This window comes from Electrophorus electricus, chromosome 13 (genome assembly GCF_041902795.1).
Source record: "Electrophorus electricus isolate QZ-2024a chromosome 13, ASM4190279v1, whole genome shotgun sequence".
Classification (NCBI taxonomy): Eukaryota; Metazoa; Chordata; class Actinopteri; order Gymnotiformes; family Gymnotidae; genus Electrophorus; species Electrophorus electricus.
The window spans coordinates 5,991,546-6,016,096 of record NC_137509.1 but is presented as its reverse complement, the minus strand read 5'-3'; the positions used below and the strand labels follow the sequence as shown (position 1 = coordinate 6,016,096).

The 24,551-nt window shown below is 37.3% G+C and overlaps 2 protein-coding genes across 6 annotated transcripts; both read right to left on the bottom strand.

Moving 5' to 3' along the window:
• Positions 1–634: 634 nt before the first annotated feature.
• LOC113569268 (uncharacterized) lies at positions 635–18,540 on the bottom strand. Of its 5 annotated transcripts, XM_081725395.1 has the most exons (19): positions 18,434–18,540; positions 14,937–15,043; positions 11,919–11,984; positions 11,734–11,781; positions 9,565–9,630; positions 9,383–9,430; positions 7,912–8,073; positions 7,633–7,689; positions 7,315–7,368; positions 7,121–7,183; positions 6,932–7,006; positions 6,300–6,362; positions 6,111–6,185; positions 5,514–5,576; positions 5,326–5,400; positions 2,900–2,962; positions 2,074–2,231; positions 1,824–1,945; positions 635–1,673 (listed from the first exon to the last, which is right to left on the bottom strand). In XM_081725395.1, the coding sequence occupies exons 2-19, from the start codon at positions 15,010–15,012 to the stop codon at positions 1,499–1,501; spliced, it is 1,509 nt and encodes a 502-aa protein (XP_081581521.1). In that variant the 5' UTR covers positions 15,013–15,043; positions 18,434–18,540; the 3' UTR covers positions 635–1,498. The 5 variants fall into 5 exon arrangements, with proteins under 5 accessions (XP_081581521.1, XP_081581520.1, XP_081581522.1 ...); XM_081725394.1 differs by lacking the exon at positions 18,434–18,540 and having other exon boundaries at positions 14,937–15,157; XM_081725396.1 differs by lacking the exons at positions 7,315–7,368; positions 18,434–18,540 and having other exon boundaries at positions 14,937–15,157.
• Positions 18,541–19,949: 1,409 nt separating this feature from the next.
• LOC145643536 (C-type lectin domain family 4 member E-like) lies at positions 19,950–24,233 on the bottom strand. The gene is made up of 4 exons (XM_081695053.1): positions 24,173–24,233; positions 20,615–20,772; positions 20,365–20,486; positions 19,950–20,214 (listed from the first exon to the last, which is right to left on the bottom strand). The coding sequence occupies exons 1-4, from the start codon at positions 24,231–24,233 to the stop codon at positions 20,040–20,042; spliced, it is 516 nt and encodes a 171-aa protein (XP_081551179.1). The 3' UTR covers positions 19,950–20,039.
• Positions 24,234–24,551: the final 318 nt, after the last annotated feature.

The window sequence follows — 24,551 nt, the reverse complement described above, 5'->3', positions numbered from 1 at the left end:
AGGTGCTGATTTCATGGTGATTTCACTAAACACCAGCCACTATAGCACAGAGGTGACAACTTTGTGACAGGCAGTGAGACAGAAGAGCGGCAGGTGTTGCTTTACTCCAGTTCTTCAGCCACATAGTCAGCGGTGAGGCCACTGAACTGTAGAAAGTCAAGGCAGTTGCCCAGTAAAAACTAGTAGGAACTTTATTCTAAACTCCAGTTAAACTGGGATGGACTGTGTGAGGTGTTGGGGTGGTTGTCTGAGGGAGTGTACTGGATCTGGGTAGACCAGTGGATGTTGGTGGTCCACTGGGGCCAACATGCCCAGTACCGCCTCCAGGAGAGCGAGGACCAAGCAGCTAGGGTTGAGTAGCCTGTTTTTCATCCATTTTTCTCTCTGTGTGCCCCACTAATGCTGCTGTTCAAAACTGAAGCCTCAACAGCCCAACAATCTCCAGCAACACTGGGCTAGTGTGATCCACCTGGTTGGGCTTGTTCAGAAGCCTTTGGAGGGTCTCTCTCCATTCCCAGTTTACAATGTGAGACCTTTCTCAGAAAAGCTGACTGTTAGAATGTGGTTGATGGAGAGTGCTCGATAATGTGACTGTTCTCTTGCTACTCATCATTTCAGAAAGGCTTCAAAAGAGTGCTCTGAAAATACAATTGTTTAAAAAAACAAAACAAACAAACAAACAAAAAACTCAGCAGTAAAATAATGTAACAGTGACATCTACAGTGCTGCACTTACAATAACATTCCTGAATACAGTACATTACTTACCAGTGCAGTGACTTACAGGGACATACACACAAGTAGTAAACACGTACAGTGCTGTTTCAATTATAAAAGGGTTTATCCATCTGAATTTAATCTATCAGAATATTTCATGACTATGGGCTGGTAAAATAAAATTTATGTGTTGCACAACACTCTCTGCAGATTTTGATGTTTATTATTTACAACTGTAATAATTATGAGTTTAAAAAAGGAACATCACACACCTGTATGATACCTGAATTATATAATGGTGATTTTATCAAATACACTTTCCAAAATCACTCTGGATGAAGCTTTACCTTGAATAACTCCCCACTTTGTCTCAAAGCTGTGAGAAATACAAACAAACTCTAGAACTAATGAACAAATCAACATTTCACTTTACAGTGCTCTAATCTCCACATTTACATCAATAAGATAAATTGTTACAGTAGCAATCTAATGCATTTCAGTACTACACAGTGCTTCTTAAAGCATCCTGCTCATCATATGAGACTGAAACTGCTAATGAGCTAAAGATGCCATCTTGCATCATCAACAATTTTAAACTCATTGATGACCATATGGTTTGTATCAACACAGAGATATGAACATGAAGCAATGCCTGAATACTTAAACAAACAAATAAATATATAAGCGGGACACAAACGAATACAAAGAAAATTCATCCTGAGATTTCAATTCCCTACATCTTATGTTATTGCCATAATTAACATCTCTACTATCTCTATGTTTTACATTCCTGCTTTGGCCTCACAGACACGCTTGTGTTTCCTGTTATCTTCATTACAGAATACATCCTGTAAACCATAACTGGCAGAGCTGAGCTCCATTACAGCACAGTCTTCTCCTTCAGGGTGAGCATTTTGAGCTCCTTTCCAGTCATCAGGCTCATTTCCAGCCCTGAACCTGGTGGTCAAGGGAACAAAATAAACAAATCACTATTACAACTGTGTGCCATTTTGTTAACATCATGTAAACTAAATGTGTAGAGATCTACCATGATATGATCATGTGACCTCAAAATGAACAGGACAGTGGTGTCTGTCATGGACCAACCTCGATGTCTGACTGAGTTTTGTGCCATCTAACCAGCGCCATTCTCCCTCCACCATAGCATCAGTCAGACCAATCCAGTAGGATTCCGCACCAGAACCAGGCTTTGATCTTTTTAAGAAATCCTTTAATGAAAAATATTGTGATTATAATCTGTAAAACATTCAGATGAACAGGACAATAAGGGCATAACCTTTCTGTTTTTCAGTGAGTATTTTAGTGTCACAGCTATCACATTCAGACGTCATCATACCTGCTCTTCTGTACTGGTGACAATCACCAAATGTCCTCCCACAGCAACACAAGCATCCCGACTGGCAGTCCAGGTCTCCTCATCAGTAGAGAAGTAGTAACACTTCCCACTGAAGAACTTCCAACCCCGAGCACAGTGGTTTGATTTCATCTTCAGAGCTGCAGCAATGTGATTGCACAGTCTTAATACACTGTTCAGAGACAATGCTGAAGAGATCAGCTTATTATACACAATATAAAGTCTGATAAATACACAAAATATTATGTATTTACTTTCAAGTATCACATAGTGATAAACCAAAGGACACTCAGGCCAATCAGACAAGATTAAATAGACAATCAAGCATACCAACAAGAATAAATTCACCTCAACACATTTTGCCCTCTACTATTCACAGTAAAATACTCTTTGAAAGAATAATGAGACAGAAAATGTCCTTTGCAAAATTAGTAAATGGCCCACAGAGTGCTGACTATGTAAATGAAAGATACACTACAGTGGACGTTCTTGTATATGCTGCATAAATTGGTAAGCTGAGAAAATTCAGAGGGAAGCTCTCGTATCTGAAGTGTGTGTTTAACAGCCTTACTCAATATCTGCTCTACTACAGTGAACCTGGAGTATTAACCCACGTACATGGACCAAGCACTCACTCACTGTCTCTGTATGTGTGGCACAATCACAGTATTTATATGTGACTCTATCACAGTTCCTGTTTGTGTGGCTCACAGCGGTTCTGCAAGTCGTTATGTTGTTGCGATATATCAAAACAGAGATAATGAAGTATTATTGCTATAGAAACTATAAAAGTAAATCTGGATCTCACTTTGAAGTTCACTGCTCAGGTTTTTCTTTTCTTCCTGCAGCTGCTTATTGCTCCTGTTTATCTCTGGAAAATCAGGACAACATCAATATATCAGCACATGTGAATATCAGGTCTATGACAGCTAACATTAAAACAGTTTAATAATCATGAGTTATATAGTGAAGATGAATACAACAACAAAATATATATTCTTTCCTACAGTACTGATTCTATATGAGAGTACTGATATTTAGCAAAGCATTTGACTGTAAAAGTAGGAAGTGGAGGTCAAAGTGTCACGATTGGCCTTTCCTAGTGTCCCTGTCTCCATGGTTTCTCTCTCTCATGTCATTGGTTCATTTTTTCCATTCTTTTTCCAGTGCTTCTTTTGGTTTTCACCTCATTTGTATCACCTCTGCATTGTTAGGCCTCATTACCCTGTGTTTTTCCGTGTTAGTTTGCTGGTTTGCCGTGTTTCCGTGCCTCTGTTGTGTTTGTTCTGCCTGCTATTGTAATCCATGCCTTGTTCGTTATAGCTTGTGTTAATTGCTTGTTCACTGCTTGTATTTATCTTGTTTAGTTATAGTCTGTTCCCTTTTTTTGTCTCTGTGTGTTTGTATTAACTATGTATTCCCCTTCTCTTTGTATTGACTCACTGATCCTGTACTGTAATAACAACTCTGATTATGGATTTGCCCTTAATAAATCTCTCCTCACAGCATCTGCGTCTGCCGTGTGATTGCTCTACATTACACAAAGTGACATCTTTGTGTCTGTATAAGAGAGCAGACATTTCTGGCTTTGGCAGCATCAGTTTTAGTGGTGTATTCCAATACAGAAATGGAAGGTGAAACCAAGATGCACAGATTAATGCAGCACACATAGCTTGTCTGTCTGTCTTTAATTCTCAGTAAAAATCTTAGAAATAAAGTTACATCTTGACTGTTATAATCTCACCAGAGAGCTGATTGACCAAACTAGTCTCACGAACAGAAAGATCCTCTTCTTTTTCCAGGTTTTCAATGTTTTCTCTAAAATCTGAATGTCATGGAACATGTATGGTGAGCTGTTTAATAGTTCTAACTGTCTAACTGACTCAGGATTTCTGCTATTCCATTGATACTCCAGAATCCAGGCATATTGTAGAATTCTAAATATGGGAATATATGGCAAAATGAGAACAACTATTATAGTTCTCCATCTGGCGTTTTGGTTCACGAGGCGACCATGCCATGAGGTTTTGTTTCTTCTCAGGTACCTCTGTGACATATCATCTGTGTTTCCCGCCCCTAATGTTCCTCATCTGTGCCTTGTTTAGCCCTTGTTAGTCTGTGTATTTATACTCCACATATTTCATTTCATGTTTGTGAAGTGTATAATAAAAATTAACAAAATTACCTTAATATTTATTAAATCTCTATTAATTCTACCGTTATAATGACACTGGGCTGTTTTTATGATCATGACATTTGTAATACACTTAATAAATATTACTCATTACCACATTTGTGTACTGATCAACCTCACGTAACGTTCTGTCCGATTCTCTGTTCCCCCGCAACTCTACGGAATACAGGCATCTTTGTAGAATTCGAAACTATTGAACTGCACATTGAGCATTCACACCATGTCTGCATGTTGTTGTGATGGTGTGCTTCTTTCTGAACAGAATAAAAGCACTGACCCACAGCTACAGCCCCATGTCCACCTGTTCAGTCTCCTTGTGAACAGAGAATGACTAATGGCTGGGGTTGTAGAATCCGAACTCATGATTATGGAACTTACTGCCACTCAATCAGGTGGAGTGGATGCTACATTAAAATGACATTCTCTGTGTTCACAGTCCATCTGTGACATTCTCTCTGTGTCACTAGCATGAGTATTGAATGTGTAAGAATAATACCCTCTTCTATAAGTGTACAACAATCTCCTAGACTAAACATCTCTGTTAGGTAGTATATGAAGCACTATGTACTTGCTGTCTCTTAGGGGGGAACTGCTCCCCCCCTCATTTCCATGTCAGTCATGTTTGTTAATATGTTAGACTATCAATTTGATGTCCTTTATGTATCAAATTAATCTGTCAGTAACATGTCGACCCATTTACTTATCCTCTCTAGAGGATTCCCTTCTTCCTCTCTCTCAAACACACACATACACACAGACACAGACACAAATGCACACACATTCTTTGTCTCTCCTAAACAAAGTCAGAGGTTTCTGTTGAACACTCAACCCCCCATGTCTTGAGTCAGTGTGGCTCTCTGAGCATTTGTATGGAAAAACCAACCAGACATTTGAATGACAGCTGGGTTCATTCATAACAATTTTAACTCAACAGTGTACATTATCAGGGAGACTCTGCACATTTATAAGATATGAGGATTGGTAAAATATTTTACAAATACAAAGGTCAAGCTATGATTCAAACTTAGATTTCTACTTACCTTTGAGTTCATTTTCTAACTTTTCCTTCTCTGTTTGGTAGTTTCTCTCTCTCTCATCCATAGTGTTCTTTGTTCCTGAAATGAAAGAACAAAACAATCATCAATCTACTAGTGTGGAGGTCCAGATTAGTCAGCCTCTTATTCTTTATTTGAGGTTTAATATTTCTAGAGGTAAAACTGCATCTCACTTTGAAGTTCACTTGTCAAATTTTCCTTTTCTTCCTTCACCTGCTCAATAATCCTGTTCAAATCTGGAAAATCAGGATGACAGCAGTATATCAGTACATCTGAATGTTAATATAAATAACCAAAGGTAAGTAATATATTTCCTCCTTCAGTACTATTCCCTATTGTTATTCTATTAGAATAAGCATCTTTCCTTAGCTAGTATATGAAGCCTTCTGCACTTGCAGTCTTTATGGAGGAACTGCACCTCGCTCATTTCCATAGCTGTCGTGAAGTTTGTTAACCTGTAAGATTATCAGTTTTGATATGTTCTTAAAGTTCTTTAATATATCTGCCAGTAACAAACTGACCCATTTATTTATCTTTATACCACTTTCCTTTTTCCACACACACACAAAGTGTCTTTTGGCTGAAGATGTGACCCTGGCCTTGATTCAGTGTGGCTCTGAGCGTGCTCATATGGAGAAACCAATCAGACATTTGAATGACGTCTGGGTTCGTTCATAACAATTTTAAAACCAGTGTACATTATCTGGGAGCCTATAAGCTATAAACAGATACAATATTTTACAAATACAAAAGCTATGATTTGTATTTACCTTTCAGTTCATTTTCTAACTTTTCCTTCTCTGTTTGGTAGTTTCTCTCTCCCTCATCCATAATGTTCTTTGTTCCTGTCATGTAAGAACAAAACTAATCAACCACCTATTAGTGTGGAGGTCCAGATTAGTCAGCCTCTTATTCTTTATTTGAGGACTAATATTTCTAGAGGTAAATCTGGATCTCACTTTGAAGTTCACTGGTCAAATTTTCTTTTTCTTCCTTCACCTGCTCAATACTCCTCTTCATCTCTGGAAAATCAGGATGACAGCAGTATATCAGTACATCTGAATGTCAATATCAATAACAAAATGTAAGTAATATATTTCCTCCTCAGTACTATTCCCTTTTGTTATTCTATTAGATAAAGTATCTTTCCTTAGCTAATATATGAAGCCCAATGCACTTGCTGTCTTTGGGGAAGAACTGCACCTCGCTCATTTCCATACCTGTTATGAAGTTTGTTAAACTGTAAGATCATAATTTTCGATATGTTCTTACTGTTCTTTAATATATCTGTCAGTGACAAATTGACACATTTATTTCTCTTTATACTACTTTCCTTTTTCCTCATAGACACACACACACACACACACACACACACACACACACACACACAGTCTCTTTTTGCTGAAGACGTGACCCTTGCCTTGATTCAGTGTGGCTCTCTGAGTGCTCATATGGAGAAACCAATCAGACATTTGAATGATATCTGGGTTCGTTCATAACAATTTTAAAACCAGGGTACATTATCTGGGAGCCTATAAGCTATAAACAGATACAATATTTTATAAATACAAAAGCTATGATTTGTATTTACCTTTCAGTTCATTTACTAACTTTTCCTTCTCTGTTTGGTAGTTTCTCTCTCCTACATCCATAATGTTCTTTGTTCCTGTCATGTAAGAACAAAACTAATCAACCAGCTAGTAGTGTGGAGGTCCAGATTAGTCAGCCTCTTATACTTTATTTGAGGACTAATATTTCTAGAGGTAAATCTGGATCTCACTTTGAAGTTCACTGGTCAGGTTTTTCGTTTCTGCCTGCAGCTGCTCAATACTGCTGTTTCTTTCTGGAAAATAAAGATGATGTCACCATGTTAATATGAATGTCAAATTAATGACAACTAACACTAAATTAACTCCTCAGTCAACACTGTATAATTCCACACTATACATGTCTGCTTATTAAAAAAAATCTTACCTGAGAGAATCTTTTCACTTAAATTGTAACTCCTTAAGATCGTCTTGTAATTATCTAAACTCACATCAGTTTGAAAAGTGACAAGTCTTTTAGTCATTTAGTTTCATTATACGTGCTGGTGTTGGTGTTAAAAATCAGTAATCCCTGTCACCACCTGAAGCCCCTGATTACTCCTGAGCTTTGTTTGAACCAATGAAGGAATGACAAAATTACTAAATTAATAATATACACAAGATTGCATTTCCAGCTCTTATTTCATACTTCATGTGTGAAATAGTTTTGATTAGTGGACTGACTTTGACTTCATCTTGCACTGACCTCTGAAAAAGTTCAACTGCTTCTCAGATTCTTCATGGGACAGCTTTCCAAAACCATCTGAGAAAGAAAAGAAATCTACTGTCTACTTAATTAACAACAAGGAGGGAAAAACAATAACAACATCAGTTCGTAATGGCCCAGCATGTTAACCCAACCATGATCTTAAGCAAGTAAATAATGATAAAAACAATTTATAACAATTAACAACAACAATAATAATTTAGCCAGTGAAAAGGCATACTTTATTATTAATGTATAAGCATTTGATTTGTCACTCACAGAGCACTCCAATGACGAGGGCCACAGAAAGGAGAAGAACACACAGAGAAACCAGCAACAGTCTCTCTATAAGTCTCTCTTTAACCTGTGCAGTGTTAATGACCTTTGACCTTGCCTCTGATGAAGGGTCATCAGTGACATTTGGTCCAGGCTGAAGACCAGCTGCCAGGACCAAAATTAATTTTGGTGAATTATTTAACAAATAAAAGGCATTGAATGTTAGTTAAAGATTTTGAGCTTCTGCCTCCCCTTGTTAGTCACTAAAAATGACTTTTCCTCCATATGAATAAACAAAAAAGACATCCAACAAGCATTTGCCACCCAAGCGTCTGCTGGTGTTTTTAAATAATTTTTAATAAAGTTCTACATGGTCTCGAGCTCAGATCAGCATGACAAACACTGTGGTTGCAGGGATTACAGGAGAAGGGGAAATGGAATACTATTTAGAACCTGTAGACTCTAATAGGTCTACTCTTTTTGAAAAATAGCAGTAATTTCCCCAAGTAGAAATTGTTTAAAATATGTACAGTACTCTAAATATATATAAACCTTCCAGAAACCTAATTAGTGAAAGACAACTGTGCTGCTTCTTCTTAGTTTTTTCCAGATGCTAAGATGCATTTCCTTAAAAACTAAACCATTTCCTCAACTCTATAAGCACAAACCCCAAGATTCACACTAATTCATAGAAACCTGCCCACAATTTCAGTTAAAATCACAGTCCAGTTAAAATCATATTCTCATGCAATTAAATCAAACTCAGATGCCACAACAATACTCATATTTCATATTCATAAATCATATTTAGACTTTCATTACATATTAGGAGGACCAATTCAAAATAGCACTTAATTTTTTTTTAATACAGTCTGCGTATATTTGTTCTGTGAAAATGTATGATGCTCATTCCCTTTGTCATCATCAACAGTCAGTGTGTGTCTAATGGACTGCTGCTCTCAGCGTAGTTTAAGTATTTTGCTTTGTTGAGAATGGTGCACACCATTCTCAAAAAATAATGAAAGTCACTCTTGTAAGTCGCTCTGGATAAGAGCGTCTGCTAAATGCTGTAAATATAAATGTAAATGTAAACACAAACTATTAACAACAAAGCACTAACATGTCATAGCTGTGATCATTGCACTGGTACATGTATATCCAGTGAAAAAGTGCAGATAATGTTCCCCACCTGTAGTGTAGAGGGTTGGCAATCACATATAACATTAGATGGGCTACAGTCTGTACCTGTGCATGTATAAAAGGTACCAACAGGGCACAGGCTAGTGCCCAATAAAGTGGCCAGTGGATGCAGGTGCAAGGTAGATGTTCCTAATAAAGTGGTCAGTGAGAGTGTACATATACATGTATTTACACCAACATGAGCCTTAGATGAAACTAATTACAGAAGTGAAACACAAAATACACATGAGCTGAGATGTATTAATAAACCATTCAAATTCTCATACAGACTCACCTGGATTAGAGGAGGCCACATTTGAGTAGGTGACCTCCTCCTCCTTTGCTGCACCAAATGACAAAGAGAGTCATGGATTAATTCCTAGATTAATTCTCAAGTCATTACATTAGATAGTACGTAAGGTGTTTCTTAAAGCTGGTTTATAGTGGACAAAAGCTGTAGATGGTCATTGCACTCACTTCTATTTTGATTTGAGTCAATGATGCGAACTTCAGAGTATATGATGTCATCAGATTTGGAACTCTCTTGTCACATGAACATGAGAGCAATATAAAGAACAGAGAAAAAGAGAGAGAATGAATGAATTTAAAGGTATTTGTGAAATAAACAAGTCTGCAAAAAGCAGTGTAGTGTTTATATAAAAAATATTGGCTGTTGGAAATGTACTGAAAATTTGTAACAAAGTCCATCTTGTATGATGCTTTATGTCATTTCCCCAGACCACAGTGTGTTGGAATTACAACATTTTCCCCAAACCTTTTCAGAATTCATCAACAGCTATTACCAGCAGTATTAGTATTAGCTGTATTGTGTCATATGCAACTTGTCAATCACACTGTACAAAAAGGATATATCAATAACACTGTCTTATGCTTTACCTGATTACTAATCAACAGATTATGACAGAAAAGACAAAGTAAATATGTTCAAACAGAGCTTCAAGCTTTTGTTTCATAGTTTACATTTTTGGGGGGGTTGAATAAACTTTGGGAGAAACTTTTGGGATTGGACCCTTTACATTTTTTTCATCAATTCATCACTTTCACTGTCTCGGTGCGCCTGGCACCAAGACAGAGGGAAACAGCCTCTCACACACACACACACACACACTGCTCGTACCTTCCCCCTTATTTAAATCCCACAGGTACTCTCCTCCGCATTGCTTGTCATTACAGCACCTGGAAAACGTGCCAAGTGAAGCCTGCTCATTCGCGTTGCTGCTCCAAGAGCCTTTACTGCCCATGTGATTGATTTTCTTTTTCTGCTGCTGTGTTTATTGTTCCTTTGTTTTATGGTGATTCTCCATACCTGCTGCCATCACATTCACATTTATTTCAATCTAACCTTAACAAGGGTTAAAAATTGTTTTTCCTGTGCTTATAATATTTCTCAAACCTAAACTCCTCTTTCATCAGCTCTTGTCTATGTTCTGTAAATGATATTTGTAAATGTTCTGTATACTGAATATGTTTTGTTTTATATGTCTAGGTTTTCTTTTATTTGCTGAATATGGTAAGCATCTTTGGGTCACTGAAAAGCATCATACAAATATAATGTTTTATTATTAATAATAATTATTTTACTCATTATTAAAAATATAAGTGAATAAAATGAATGGGAAAAATGTGTATTTTTTCAGGATGGGAAGAATCGGTTATTATTAAGGTATTTATTATCAAGAAGGCCGTGTGTTGAGTGGCTCAACTTAGAGATCAACTTAAAGGATCAACTTAAAAGCTAAATATGATAGACACTGTGATTGTGGTCATGTAACTGCAAATTCGAAAAACTAAAACTAAACCATTTCCTCAACACTATAAGCACAAACCCCAAGATTCACACTAATTCATAGAAACCTGCTCACAATTTCAGAATCAAACAGTCCAGTTAAAATCATATTCTCATGCAATTAAAACAAATTCAGATGCCACAACAATACTCATATTTCATATTCATAAATCATATTTAGACTTTCATTACACATTAGGTGGACCAATTCAAAATAGTACTTAATTAAAAAAAAAATACAGTCTGTGTATATTTGTTCTGTGAAAATGTGTGATGCTCATTCCCTTTGTCATCATCAACAGTCAGTGTGTGTCTAATGGACTGCTGCTCTCAGCGTAGTTTAAGTATTTTGCTTTGTTGAGAATGGTGCACATCATTCTCAACAAATAATGTAAGTCACTCTTGTAAGTCGCTCTGGATAAGAGTGTCTGCTAAATGCTGTAAATGTAAATGTAAACACAAACTATTAACAACAAAGCACTAACATGTCATAGCTGTGATCATTGCACTGGTACATGTATATCCAGTGAAAAAGTGCAGATAATGTTCCCCACCTGTAGTGCAGAGGGTTGGCAATCACATATAACAATAGATGGGCTACAGTCTGTACCTGTGCATGTATAAAAGGTACCAACAGGGCACAGGCTAGTGCCCAATAAAGTGGCCAGTGGATGCAGGTGCAAGGTTGGTATTCCTAATAAAGTGGTCAGTGAGAGTGTACATATACATGTATTTACACCAACATGAGCCTTAGATGAAACTAATTACAGAAGTGAAACACAAAATACACATGAGCTGAGATGTATTAATAAACCATTCAAATTCTCATACAGACTCACCTGGATTAGAGGAGGCCACATTTGAGTAGGTGAACTCCTCCTCCTTTGCTGCATCAAATGACAAAGAGAGTCATGGATTAATTCCTAGATTAATTCTCAAGTCATTACATTAGATAGTACCACTTAAGGTGTTTCTTAAAGCTGGTTTATAGTGGACAAAAGCTGTAGATGGTCATTGCACTCACTTCTACTTTGATTTGAGTCAATGATGTGAACTTCAGAGTATATGATGTCATCAGATTTGGAACTCTCTTGTCACATGAACATGAGAGCAATATAAAGAACAGAGAAAAAGAGAGAATGAATGAATTTAAAGGCATTTGTGAAATAAACAAGTCTGCAAAAAGCAGTGTAGTGTTTCTATAAAAAATATTGGCTTTTGGAAATGTACTGAGAATTTGTAACAAAGTCCATCTTGTATGATGCTTCATTTCATTTCCCCAGACCACAGTGTGTTGGAATTACAACATCTCCCCCAAACCTTTTCAGAATTCATCAACAGTTATTACCAGCAGTATTAGTATTAGCTGTATTGTGTCATATGCAACTTGTCAATAACACTTTACAAAAAGGATATATCAATAACACTGTCTTATGCTTTACCTGATTACTAATCAACAGATTATGACAGAAAAGACAAAGTAAATATGTTCAAACAGAGCTTTTACATTTTTTTCCATCAATTCCACTGTCTCGGTGTGCCTGGCACCAAGACGGAGTGAAACAGCCACCCACCCACCCACCCACACACACACACACACACACACACACACACACACACACACTGCTTGTACCTTCCCCCTTATTTAAAGCCCACGGATACTCTCCTCCAGTGCTGCGCATTGCTTGTCATTACAGCACCTGGAAAACGTGCCAAGTGAAGCCTGCTCATTTGCGTTGCTGCTCCAAGAGCCTTTACTGCCCATGTGATTGATTTTCTTTTTCTGCTGCTGTGTTTATTGTTCCTTTGTTTTATGGTGATTCTCCATACCTGCTGCCATCACATTCACATTTATTTCAATCTAACCTTAACAAGGGTTAAAAATTGTTTTTCCTGTGCTTATAATATTTCTCAAACCTTTTTTTATATGTTTTATATGTCTAGGTTTTCTTTTATTTACTGAATATGGTAAGCATCTTTGGGTCACTGAAAAGCATCATACAAATATAATGTTTTATTATTAATAATAATTATTTTACTCATTATTAAAAATATAAGTGAATAAAATGAATGGGAAAAAATGTGTATTGTTTCAAGATGAGAAGAATCAGATATTATTAAGGTATTTATTATCAAGAAGGCCGTATGTTGAGTGGCTCAACTTAGGGATCAACTTAAAGGATCAACTTAAAAGCTAAATATGATAGACACTGTGATTGTGGTCATGCAAATTCAGTTGGGAATACAGCAAATTATTTTTGTTTAAGAAAATGATTATTTATTCTGCACTGTTAAGGATGAAAGGCTGCTAAAAGGCTGCTGAAAGCCCCTCTGTCCTCAGCATTAGATAGAAATATGTTCACAGGGAAATTATATTGCAAACACAGATACTTTTTGCAAGTGTATACAGGATACCACTCAATTTGTTTTGTGTCAGAACTGCCCAGGATAAGCTGTTACGGTGGGGGTTTTATTCCCTCTAAAATCGCATGATCACCTCAAATGGCGAAGCATAGACAGTGGAAATGATTCCATGCCACAGAACAGCCTAACCTGTGTAATCCTTCCATTCTGTCACATTTGTTTAATTTTTAAAGTTGTATTAATTACTTCTATTTCTTCTCTCTCTGTCTGTCTGTCTGTCTCTGTCTGTCTGTCTCTCTCTCTCTCTCTCTCTCTCTCTCTCTCTCTCTCTCTCACACACACACACACACACACACACACACACACACACACACACACACACACACACACACAACTCTCGAATTGGGACATGTTAGAACTATGTTTGAACTTTTTTAATTCCTGAAACTAACCTACACTTATGGCCAAAAGTTTTGAGACTGACACAAATATCAGTTTTCACAATCAAACCCACTTTTGGTTTGGAGTGGGTTTGTTCAAATTTATCCTAAAAACACTGCCATGAACAAGGAATGGTATCAAAACATCCTCCAAGACCAACTCCTCTCAATGATCCAGGAGCAATTTGGTGATGAACAATGCTTTTTACTGCATGATGGAGCACCATGTGACAAGGCAAAAGTGCTAACCAAGTGGCTTGGTGAACAAAACATTGAAATTTTGGGTCCATGGCCAGGAAACTCCCCAGATCTCAATCCCATTGAGAACCTATGGTCAATCCTCAAAAAGAGGGTGGACAAACAAAAACACAGAAACTGTGACGAAATCCAAGCACTGATTAGACAAGAATGGATTGCCATTGATCAAGATTTGCCCAGAAGCTGATATCCAGCATGCCAAGGCGAATTGCAGAAGACTTAAAAATAGAAGGGTCAACACTGTAAATATTATGTCTTTGCTTAAAGTGGATGTATTTGTCAATAAAAAGTAAAAAAAAAATAAATGAAATGCTTATAGTTGTACTTTACTACACCATATAAACATCTGACAAAAGGATCTAAAAAAAACTGAGGCAGTAAACGTTGTAAAACCAAACTTTGTGTAAATCGCAAAACTTTTGGCCACAATTCTATTTCTGTGCAGATGACGTTTTGTTATTCAGCCTTTTGTCCTTTTCTCTGTTGATATATTTTTCTTTCCTTTTGTTTTATTCATGTTTTGGTTTGCCTTAGTGTGTCCCTCATGCTACGCATCTGTTTTAGTTGTAATTTTAGCCTCCTGTGTTGTTTATTAATTCTCTCGCTGTTTATACAGAACTGCATTTGCATCCTGCCTCTCTCCTCGTCCCTGCTAAACATTACAATGTGTGAATCACAGGTTGAAGCAGCAGATTTCAGTGGCGCGTTAACACTCTAAAGTATCGGTTATCTACGATAACATGACATTTGAATTAAAACCACTGGTGCGTAAAGGGATTCAAAACGTATGCGCCTCATAAACTCCTATTTTCGAGCGTCCCATTACTATCAATACCAAAAAAAAAAGAAAAGAAATTTGCAGAATAAGCACCTTAGAAATACAATCAGTAGCAAAACTCAATAAACTACAGTAACTACACAACCCATACAACGTTCTCATTTCTGTTCTGTAACAGACAAACATAAAATATGCGTCTTACCATCAGAAAATTCACCATCTCCAGTTGCCCTCGTCACATGGTTCTTAATGTTCTTGTTGGAATAGATGGCCTCCATTGATTCTCTGATTTTATAACCTGTTAACCTGCTTTAGAAAGATGGACTGTTGAAGGACTGTACTGTATGCAGCACTTTCTCTCACACAGTTCTGATACAGCAACACTTCTTAGTAATTCTTAACTTCTGAATAAGATCTTGTGAGAGATATGACCTGTAAATGCACATGCAAATTTTTTTTCAATTCTTTCTTTTTTTGTTCTTTTTTAATGATCTCTAGTTCCTCTCTCACAAATAACTGCTAAGACAAAAAGAAAAACAAATACATTTCAATTTCTTAAATCTAATCCAGAGTGACTTACATATATTACATATCATGTATATTACATATATTGTCAAGTGGTTTAGCCTTTTTTTATGCTGCAGCCTGTTGCTCTGAATATTTCTCAGTATCTGGTTCATTCAGCCTCCGTTCTTCATCTGTGCAGTTGACCAACATGGTCAGGCCTCTGAGGGGGCGCTTAGCTTTCTACTGAGAGTTTGCAGTGCAGTGCTTAGACTGGCATGGTCACTAATATGGAGACGCTCACCTTCAGCTTCACTAGGTGTCTACAGTTGATTAATGTAAAGCTGTTTGAGATCTTGCCTGTTGTGAAAGTGCTCTATTAATAAACTCTCATTGAATTAATGTGTTCATTCATCCAGCAATTCCGGAGAGCCGAGGAGCTCTGCTTACTCTCTTGCTCTGCCATACAATGATTAGCATTAGCATTTCCTGAAACTCTAACCTTAGACTCAAAATTACATCTCAGAATACTACAAGAATGGCACATCTTCTCACTGCGATATTTCACTTCCTATATTCTCATGAAATGTGAACTCTGAAAGTAAAATATGCAAATTGCTTAATGCAGCTGCAGTGACAAAATTGTCATTTAACTTTCACATGGTAAAAACATTCTGTACTTTTTTCAACTGGTGTAACAGGGTTAGCATTATAAAGTTGTTAAAGTTAAGTGTTACATTGCTTTTGTTAAAATGATTAAAATTGATTTGAAATTCTAGAATAAAATTATTAAAATTGAGTTAATTTCATTATCTTAAAACAGTAAAAACTGGTTACAGGGAGCCTCTCATTTAATGACGTCATTGCAGTCTGAGTTCCTTGGGATTGCTGTACTGCTCAGAGCTGTATCACCCAAAGCATTGTTTCTGACCATGGTTTAAATATATCACTCTTAAAATACATATGAACTTCATAGAAGTATGGCATCTGACCACATTTGCTTTTCTAATGTGGCTAACACTCGCTAACCTACAATAGCAATCTGTGAGAGTGTGTTTCTCCACATTTGCCATGGTAGCTTAGCCAAATAATCTACAAATTTCTAGTATATTATATATAAATAAATATTATAAATATATATACATTTCTAGTATATACTCCCTTTCCACTCATTTATCTGGACAATATTTATTATTTAATTCGCATCCGTTTCCCTGACCCGTATATATTTTATGTATCTCTCCTACAGGCAGAGCAGCCACCAGAGGCATTTCACTGCCAGTTATACTGTGTAGGACTATGTATGTGACAAATAAACTTTGAACTTTGAACTGTTTCCTAATTTTCTTGCTTTTGCATGCCACATCACAGAATAACTGAGCCACTCAGGGATGCAGTGAATCTCGCTAAAGGGGATGATCATGGGAACCCAGTTCTTGATGAACCTGCCTGACGACATGGAGCTCTGGTCACAGGTTTCACCATACCCTGTGCCCAGGACCACCTGCCCTGTACCGTCAAAGAGTCCTGGGTCAGGCAGCACGACAAGTGCTGACCCCTACTTGAGTCATGCTTTACTGTAGAACTGGCAACACTAAGTAGCCTTTGTCTACTTAGACCAGGACGTCACTCACTGTCTCTGTATTTGTGGTTCAATCACAGAATTTATATGTGTGGCTAAATAACAGTGCTATGCATGTCTGTAAGTTGATGCAATAAATCAAAATACAAATAATGAAGGATTCATCTTCTTATGCAATCAATACTTTCATGAATGCCATCTTTTCTGGTGAGGTAATTTTTTGTAGTTTTCTAGCTGAGAAATGTCTGGCTTTTGCTGGATCAGTCTATTCCAGTAAAACTCTTCCCAATGCAGAAATGGAAGTGGAAAGCAAGATGCACAGATTAATCAAGCCTTGTCTCTCTCTAATTCTGCAGTGAAAATCTGAGAAATAAAGTTATATCTTCACTACTGGAAGATGATCTCACCAGAGAGCTGATTGACCAAACTGGTCCTCCTTTTCTTTTTCTAGGCTTTCATTGTCTCTGAATGTCCTGGATGTCTGAAGGTTAGTTTATTTGGTCTACTGTGACAATAGAAGAAGATAAATAATAATAATAATAAAATAAAATAATAATAAAAAAAACATTTTTAAGTTAAGTACTTTTAACTTTGTAAGAATTATACATTTGAAGGTTAAATTGTCATCTGTCCCATGTGGTTTAGTTTTTGTTCCATTTTCTTGTGAGGTCTCTGTGCTCCCTGTCCTTAACGTTCCTCACCTATGTCTTGTTTAGCCCATGTTAAACTGTGCATTTTTACTCCACATGCTTCATTTAATGTTTGTGGAATCATTATTAAAGTAAGAGTTAGTAAATTAGTAAGGTAAGGTAACTGAAGTAAATTAGTCTGTTTGAATGACACCTGTTTTGCAGTTTCCAGGCATTCTTTACATCTGGTATAACTTAATAATCTGATATAACCTCCAAGCCTCTTTCTGAATTTCTCCATCTTTGTAAGGGCACTCTTGCCACACACTCCTATTTTAGATGTTATTCAGTGTAAATGAACAAAAGAACACAATAGAAGCAAGTGTCAGAGATGTTAGGGCACATTATTTCATCAAACATTTACACACAATAAAACCTAGGCACAATCATCAGTGTGGGCTAATGCCAAAATAATAAACAAAACATCATCTAGATATTTTTATGCCTAACCTCCCTGGTAAAGAAAAGAAAATCACATTGCTTTTATTCCCTCCATACCCTCCACACAAACCAGGAAACAAGAGAACAATGAAGGGGATGGCATCCACCACTACACCTCTAGCACCTGGGTCCTCTTTTGTAATCACACAAACTTTGTATAATAACCAAGAAACTGCTCATTACACCTCCATGACTTAACAGACTGAGACTGTACAAATTACACACAGTCTACGGAGGTACAGGATCAGAACACCAGTACACAGTACGAGGATGCCCAAGGCCTTCACTGCTGATGACATCTCCCAGAGTCAATGAAATAGCAAGTCACCGGTATGGCCTACAAATCAGCACTTCCATCTACTTCCCTGAAATAGCCAGTGTGATGCAAGCCTGCTTTCACAGGGCACTGTGCTGAGAGAGAGCGAGAGAACAAGCAATACGTACAGGGATGTAACAATAACTACAGTGAACATGTTTACTTACATGCTATGAAGACATAATGAGTTACAGGTAAGTTAGCTAAAATGGTGCCATTTTAGAAAAAAGCAGGTGAAAAAGGAACAGAAATCAGTGACACTCATCACATGTATAAAGAAAAATTATGATCAAGTCTCTAATAATTACTGTATTAGTGAAGTGACTGTCTTTAACAGTCAGGATGATCTTAACGGTTCAAAGCTTTCAGAACACACCCATTTTTAACAAGACCCACCCTGAGTAAATTTCACACATCTTCTGACCCACAGCTTGCTTCTCCAGACCACAGTGTGCTCACATGACTGAGGAAGGGGAAACAGTCTTCATAATTCTCTGATATTAGGCTACAGAGTCTAATGGATCACTAACACTTGTTCAAAAGCATGCTCTACACTTCCCAAACAATTTACCATTTAGCACATCACTTTAAAATAGTGTTTGATGTGATTATTTCCATTTCTTGAAAACAATCTGCTGAATGTATCGTCAGGCATATTTTAGGACACCAGGTGACACTATGCAAATTTCCAATCGTCTAACACACTGCGAGGCTTTTGTTGCAGAAGTAGAAAAATTAGAGTCTTCATTTATATGCCTTTGGAGGGTCTCCCTCAATTCCCAATTTACCTTGTGAGATCTTTCTCAGAAAAGCAGATTGTTAGAAAGTGCTTGATGGAGAGTGCTCTGTCAAGCTGTTCTCTTGCTCCTCATCCAGTCAGAGTGGCCTCAAAAGAGTGAGAGAAAAGTGTTCTTAGTACCTCTACCCTGAAAATACAATTGTTTTTAAAACATCTCATCAGTTAAATAATGTAACAGTGCCAGCTACAATACTGCCCTTACAATAACATTCTTGAATACAGTACATTGATTTACAGGGAAAGGAAAGATTTTATTCAATTACAAAGACATCACTGATATCACTGTTTACATTTGCCTTTGTTCAGGACATACACACACGTAGTAAACATATACAGTGCTGTTTAAATTATAAAAGGGTTTATCTGAATTTAATCTATCATAATATTTCATAATTATGGGATGCTAAAATATATTTTTATACACTCTCTGCAGATCATTATGTTTATTATTTACAACTGTAATAATTATAATTTAGCAAAAGTAAATTAGACCTGTATGATACCTGTAAGATAAAAAACTCTGGATGAAGCTTTACCTTGAATAAACCTCCACTTTGTCTCAAAGTTGTGAGTAAATACAAACAAACTCTAGAACTAATGAACAAATCAATGTTTCACTTTACAGTGCTCTAATTTCACAGCATCTCCGCATTAGCACCAATAACATGAAGTGTTACAGTAGCAATCTAATGCATTTCAGTACTACCCAGTATTTCTTAAAGCATCCTTCTCATCTTGAGACTGAAACTACTAATGAGCTAAAGATGCCTTCTTGCATCATCAATAAGCCCAAACTCATTGATGACCATATGGTTTCTCTCAACACAGATATGAACATGAAGCAATGCCTGAATACTTAAACAAACAAATATATAAGCATGACACAAATGAATACAATGAAAATTCATCCTGAGATTTCAATTCCCTACATCTTATGTTATTGCCATAATTAACATCTCTACTATCTCTATGTTTTACATTCCTGCTTTGGCTTCACAGACACGCTTGTGTTTCCTGTTATCTTCGTTACAGAATGCATCCTGTAAACCATAACTGGCAGAGCTGAGCTCCATTACAGCACAGTCTTCTCCTTCACGGTGAGCATTTTGAGCTCCTTTCCAGTCATCAGGTTCATTTCCAGCCCAGAACCTGGTGGTCAAGGGAACAAAATAAACAAATCACTATTACAACTGTGTGCCATTTTGTTAACATCATGTAAACTAAATGTGTGGAGATCTACCATGATATGATCATGTGACCTCAAAATGAACAGGACAGTGGTGTCTGTCATGGACCAACCTCGATGTCTCACTGAGTTTTGTGCCATCTAACCAGCGCCATTCTCCCTCCACCATAGCATCAGTCAGACCAATCCAGTAGAATTCCGCACCAGAACCAGGCTTTGATCTTTTTAAGAAATCCTTTAATGAAAAATATTGTGATTATAATCTGTAAGACATTCAGATGAACAGGACAATAAGGACATAACCTTTCTGTTTTTCAGTGAGTATTTTAGTGTCAGAGCTATCACATTCAGACATCATCATACCTGCTCCCCTGAACTGGTGACAATCACCAAATGTTGTCCCACAGCAACACAAGCATCGCGACTGGCAGTCCAGGTCTCCTCATCAGTAGAGAAGTAGTAACACTTCCCACTAAAGAACTTCCAACCCCGAGCACAGTGGTCTGATTTCATCTTCAGAGCTGCAGTATTGTGATTGCAAAACATTAATACACTGCTCAGAGACAATGCTGAAGAGATCAGGTTATGATACACAATATAGAATCTGATAAATAAACAAAATACTGTTTACTTTAAAATATCACATAGTGATAAACTAAAGGACATTGAGGCCAGGCATACAAGCATACAAACCAAAATAAATTAACCTTAAATTTTGCCTGCCACTATTCACAGTAGAATTCTATTTGAAAGAATAATGAAACTGAAAATATTCTTTGCTAAATTAGTAGGTGGCCCTAAGTGTTGACTATGTAAATGATAGCTATACTACAGTGGATGTTCTTGTGTAGGCTGCATCACTTAAGATGAATAAATTCAGAGGGAAGATCTTGTATCTGAAGTGTGTTTAACAGCCCTCACTGACTCATCTGCCCTATCTGCTCTACTACAGGAAAACTGGAGTATTAACCCACCGTACATGGACCAAGCACTCACTCACTGTCTTTGTATGTGTGCTCACACTGCCTCTCCATGTTTGTAAGTTGTGATATATTAAAACACAAGTATTGAAGGATTCTTCTTGGTATACAATCATTTTTATGAAGGCCATTGTTTATACTGAATTTTTTTTTTTTCTAGTTCAGACTGAAACTAGATAGATCTCACTTTGAGACTCTATATATAAACACAGGTACTGTACTTTACAAATACAAACATCGAGCTGTGATTCAAGATGATTTGTATTTACCTTTCAGTTCATTTGCTAACTTTTCCTTCTCTGTTTGGTAGTTTCTTTCTCCCTCATCCATAATGTTCTTTGTTCCTGTCATGTAAGAACAAAACTAATCAACCACCTAGTAGTGTGGAGGTCCAGATTACTCAGCCTCTTATTCTTTATTTGAGGACTAATATTTCTAGAGGTAAATCTGGATCTCACTTTGAAGTTCACTGATCAAATTTTCCTTTTCTTCCTTCACCTGCTCAATACTCCTCTTCATCTCTGGAAAATCAGGATGACAGCAGTATATCAGTACATCTGAATATCAATATAAATAACAAAAGGTAAGTAATATATTTCCTCCTCAGTAGTATTCCCTATTGTTATTCTATTAAGTAAAGTATCTTTCCTTAGCTACTATATGAAGCCCAATGCACTTGCTGTCTTTGGGGAAGAATTGCACCTCGCTCATTTCCATACCTGTCATGAAGTTTGTTAACCTGTAAGATTATCATTTTCGATATGTTCTTAATATTCTTTAATATATCTGTCAGTAACAAATTGATCCATTTATTTCTCTTTATACCACTTTCCTTTTTCCTCAGACACACACATAGTCTCTTTTTGCTGAAGACGTGACCCTTGCCTTGATTCAGTGTGGCTCTGTGAGTGCTCATATGGAGAAACCAATCAGACATTTGAATGACATCTGGGTTTGTTCATAACAATTTTTAAACCAGTGTACATTATCTGGGAGCCTATAAGCTATAAACAGATACAATATTTTACAAATACAAAAGCTATGATTTGTTTTTACCTTTCATTTCATTTGCTAACTTTTCCTTCTCTGTTTGGTAGTTTCTCTTTCCCTCATCCCGTTCCTTGTTGCTGACATGCAAGAACAAAACTATCAACCTACTAGTCTCAAGGTTTAGATTAGTCAGCCACCTATTCTGTTTTTGATGTTTAATATTTCTAGAGGTAAATCTAGATCTCACTTTGAAATTTACTGGTCAGGTTTTCCTTTGCTTCCTGCGGCTGTGTATTAATCAATAAAACCAATCTTTGTATATTTAACTCTTCAACACAGATACTTAAAGCACTTGTTGAATGACACATTTGAAGGGCAAGGGATATGAGGTAAAACTAACAAGTATACCAGTAAAACAAGCATAAGCGACACATGACATCAGCAGTTTAACATCTCATTGTATCAGGACCTCCTCTGTTCCAGCAAAACTGCATACAGGCCTCTTTCTCAAAGGTCAAGCTATTCACCAACTATACACAGGCTGACCCAGAACTTACACCATGTCTGCATGTGTGTGTGTGTGTGTTTGTATATATATGCATCATGAAGCCTCTGCAGATCTCACATTTTTGGGATATGTATCATTGTGGTTCAATGTTTGTATAGGAGTAAAGTCGTCGCCAAAAGTTGAGACTGACATTTTGGTTTTCAAAAGTCGACTGCTTCAGTTTTTTTAGATCCTTTTGTCAGATGTTTATATGGTATATTGTACAATTATAAGCATTTCATAAGTTTTTTCATAACTTTTTGACAAATACATCAAGTTTAAGCAAAGCCTTAATATTTACTGTGTTGGTCCTTCTCTCTTAAGACTACTGCAATTTGACATGCTGAATATCAGATTCTGGGCAAAATCTTGACAACCCATTCTTGCTGTGACAGTGTCAGTACAGCCCAGTAGCCTTTTCTTGCCCAGACATAGATCACCCTCACCTCAATACTAATTGACTACACCTGTCTTTTGTTTCAGTTTCTTTTAAAACCTCCCAGTTCCCATAGCATACTCAAAGTATTTTATCCTCTTGCATATCAATCCTTACTTGTTCCTGATGTAATTTCTCACTACAGGTGTAGGTATGAATTGAGGGGTGGACTCAGCACTTATTGAACTGACCTAAATTTGGATGACTCCGCTATAGACATATGTAATCAACATCTGGGAAGGCTTTGTTTTTGCTCTCAGTCAGTTCTACATCTCAACTGCTGGACTTCATGAAATCATCTAAATATATTCTCATATTATCTCAATCTCATACATCCACAGATCAAGGATCTGAAACGTGTCTCAATTCCTGTCCACATATCCTACAGATCTCCTCAATGCCATCATAGACGTAGCAATTGCAGCAACCTCACTTACTTGCAACGTTCAGCACCATGACAGGTCATGGTGGCAGGAGGGCTCTGAAATTGCCAATCTGCTGTCCAGAAGGCTGACTTCATCTCAGCACTAGCATCCTTCCACTCCCTGCACTTCCTGGCTCTAACAAACATGGATCACCCCTGAGAACTTGCGACTTCGGCTGCTCTGTCCTCTGCTTTTCCATTCACCCATTCTCTGAGGCGTCTCAGCAGGGTTGGTGGCACAGGTTTACTATTGTCTCGAGAGTGGTGTTCCACTCCACTTTCCTTCTCTACTCTTTCCATCTCCTCTTTTGAATTTCATGCCATTACAGTCCCTTTCCCCACCAAACTTCTTATCATTGTCATCTACCCCCCTCCAGGTTCTCTAGATCACTTCATTGATGAGCTTGACATCTTCTTGAGTCAATTCCCCATTGAAGCAAAACCACTCAATCTCCTTGGGGACTTCAACCTTCCCTCTGCATCCCACCCTGAATTCTTCTGCTGTTGACAGCATTCAACCTCACCCTCAACCACTCTCCTCTACCTGCTTTATGAGACAATGTTCTAGACCTGATCTTCACCCGCACCACTACCACATCGGACATCGCAGCCTTCTGGACACCTCTCGCACCATCACTTTTTATCCTTCTCTCTCTCCCTTCCGTCTCTTTCCATCCAGTCCTCCCCAATGTGTTCCTCCTCCTTCCGTCGCACTTCATAACTCCCTCTTCTCTTACTTCTACTATTTTGTCCACCCTTCCTCACCCTGACTTTCTTCTCCCTCTTTGGATACAGTTACTAATTCTTTCATTTCTACACTCTCCTCATCAAAGAATCTTCTGTGCCCTCTCTCCTCTAGACCTGCTAAATCCTCGCCATCTACCTCCTGGCTAACAAACACTTCGCAGCCACAGTAGAGAACT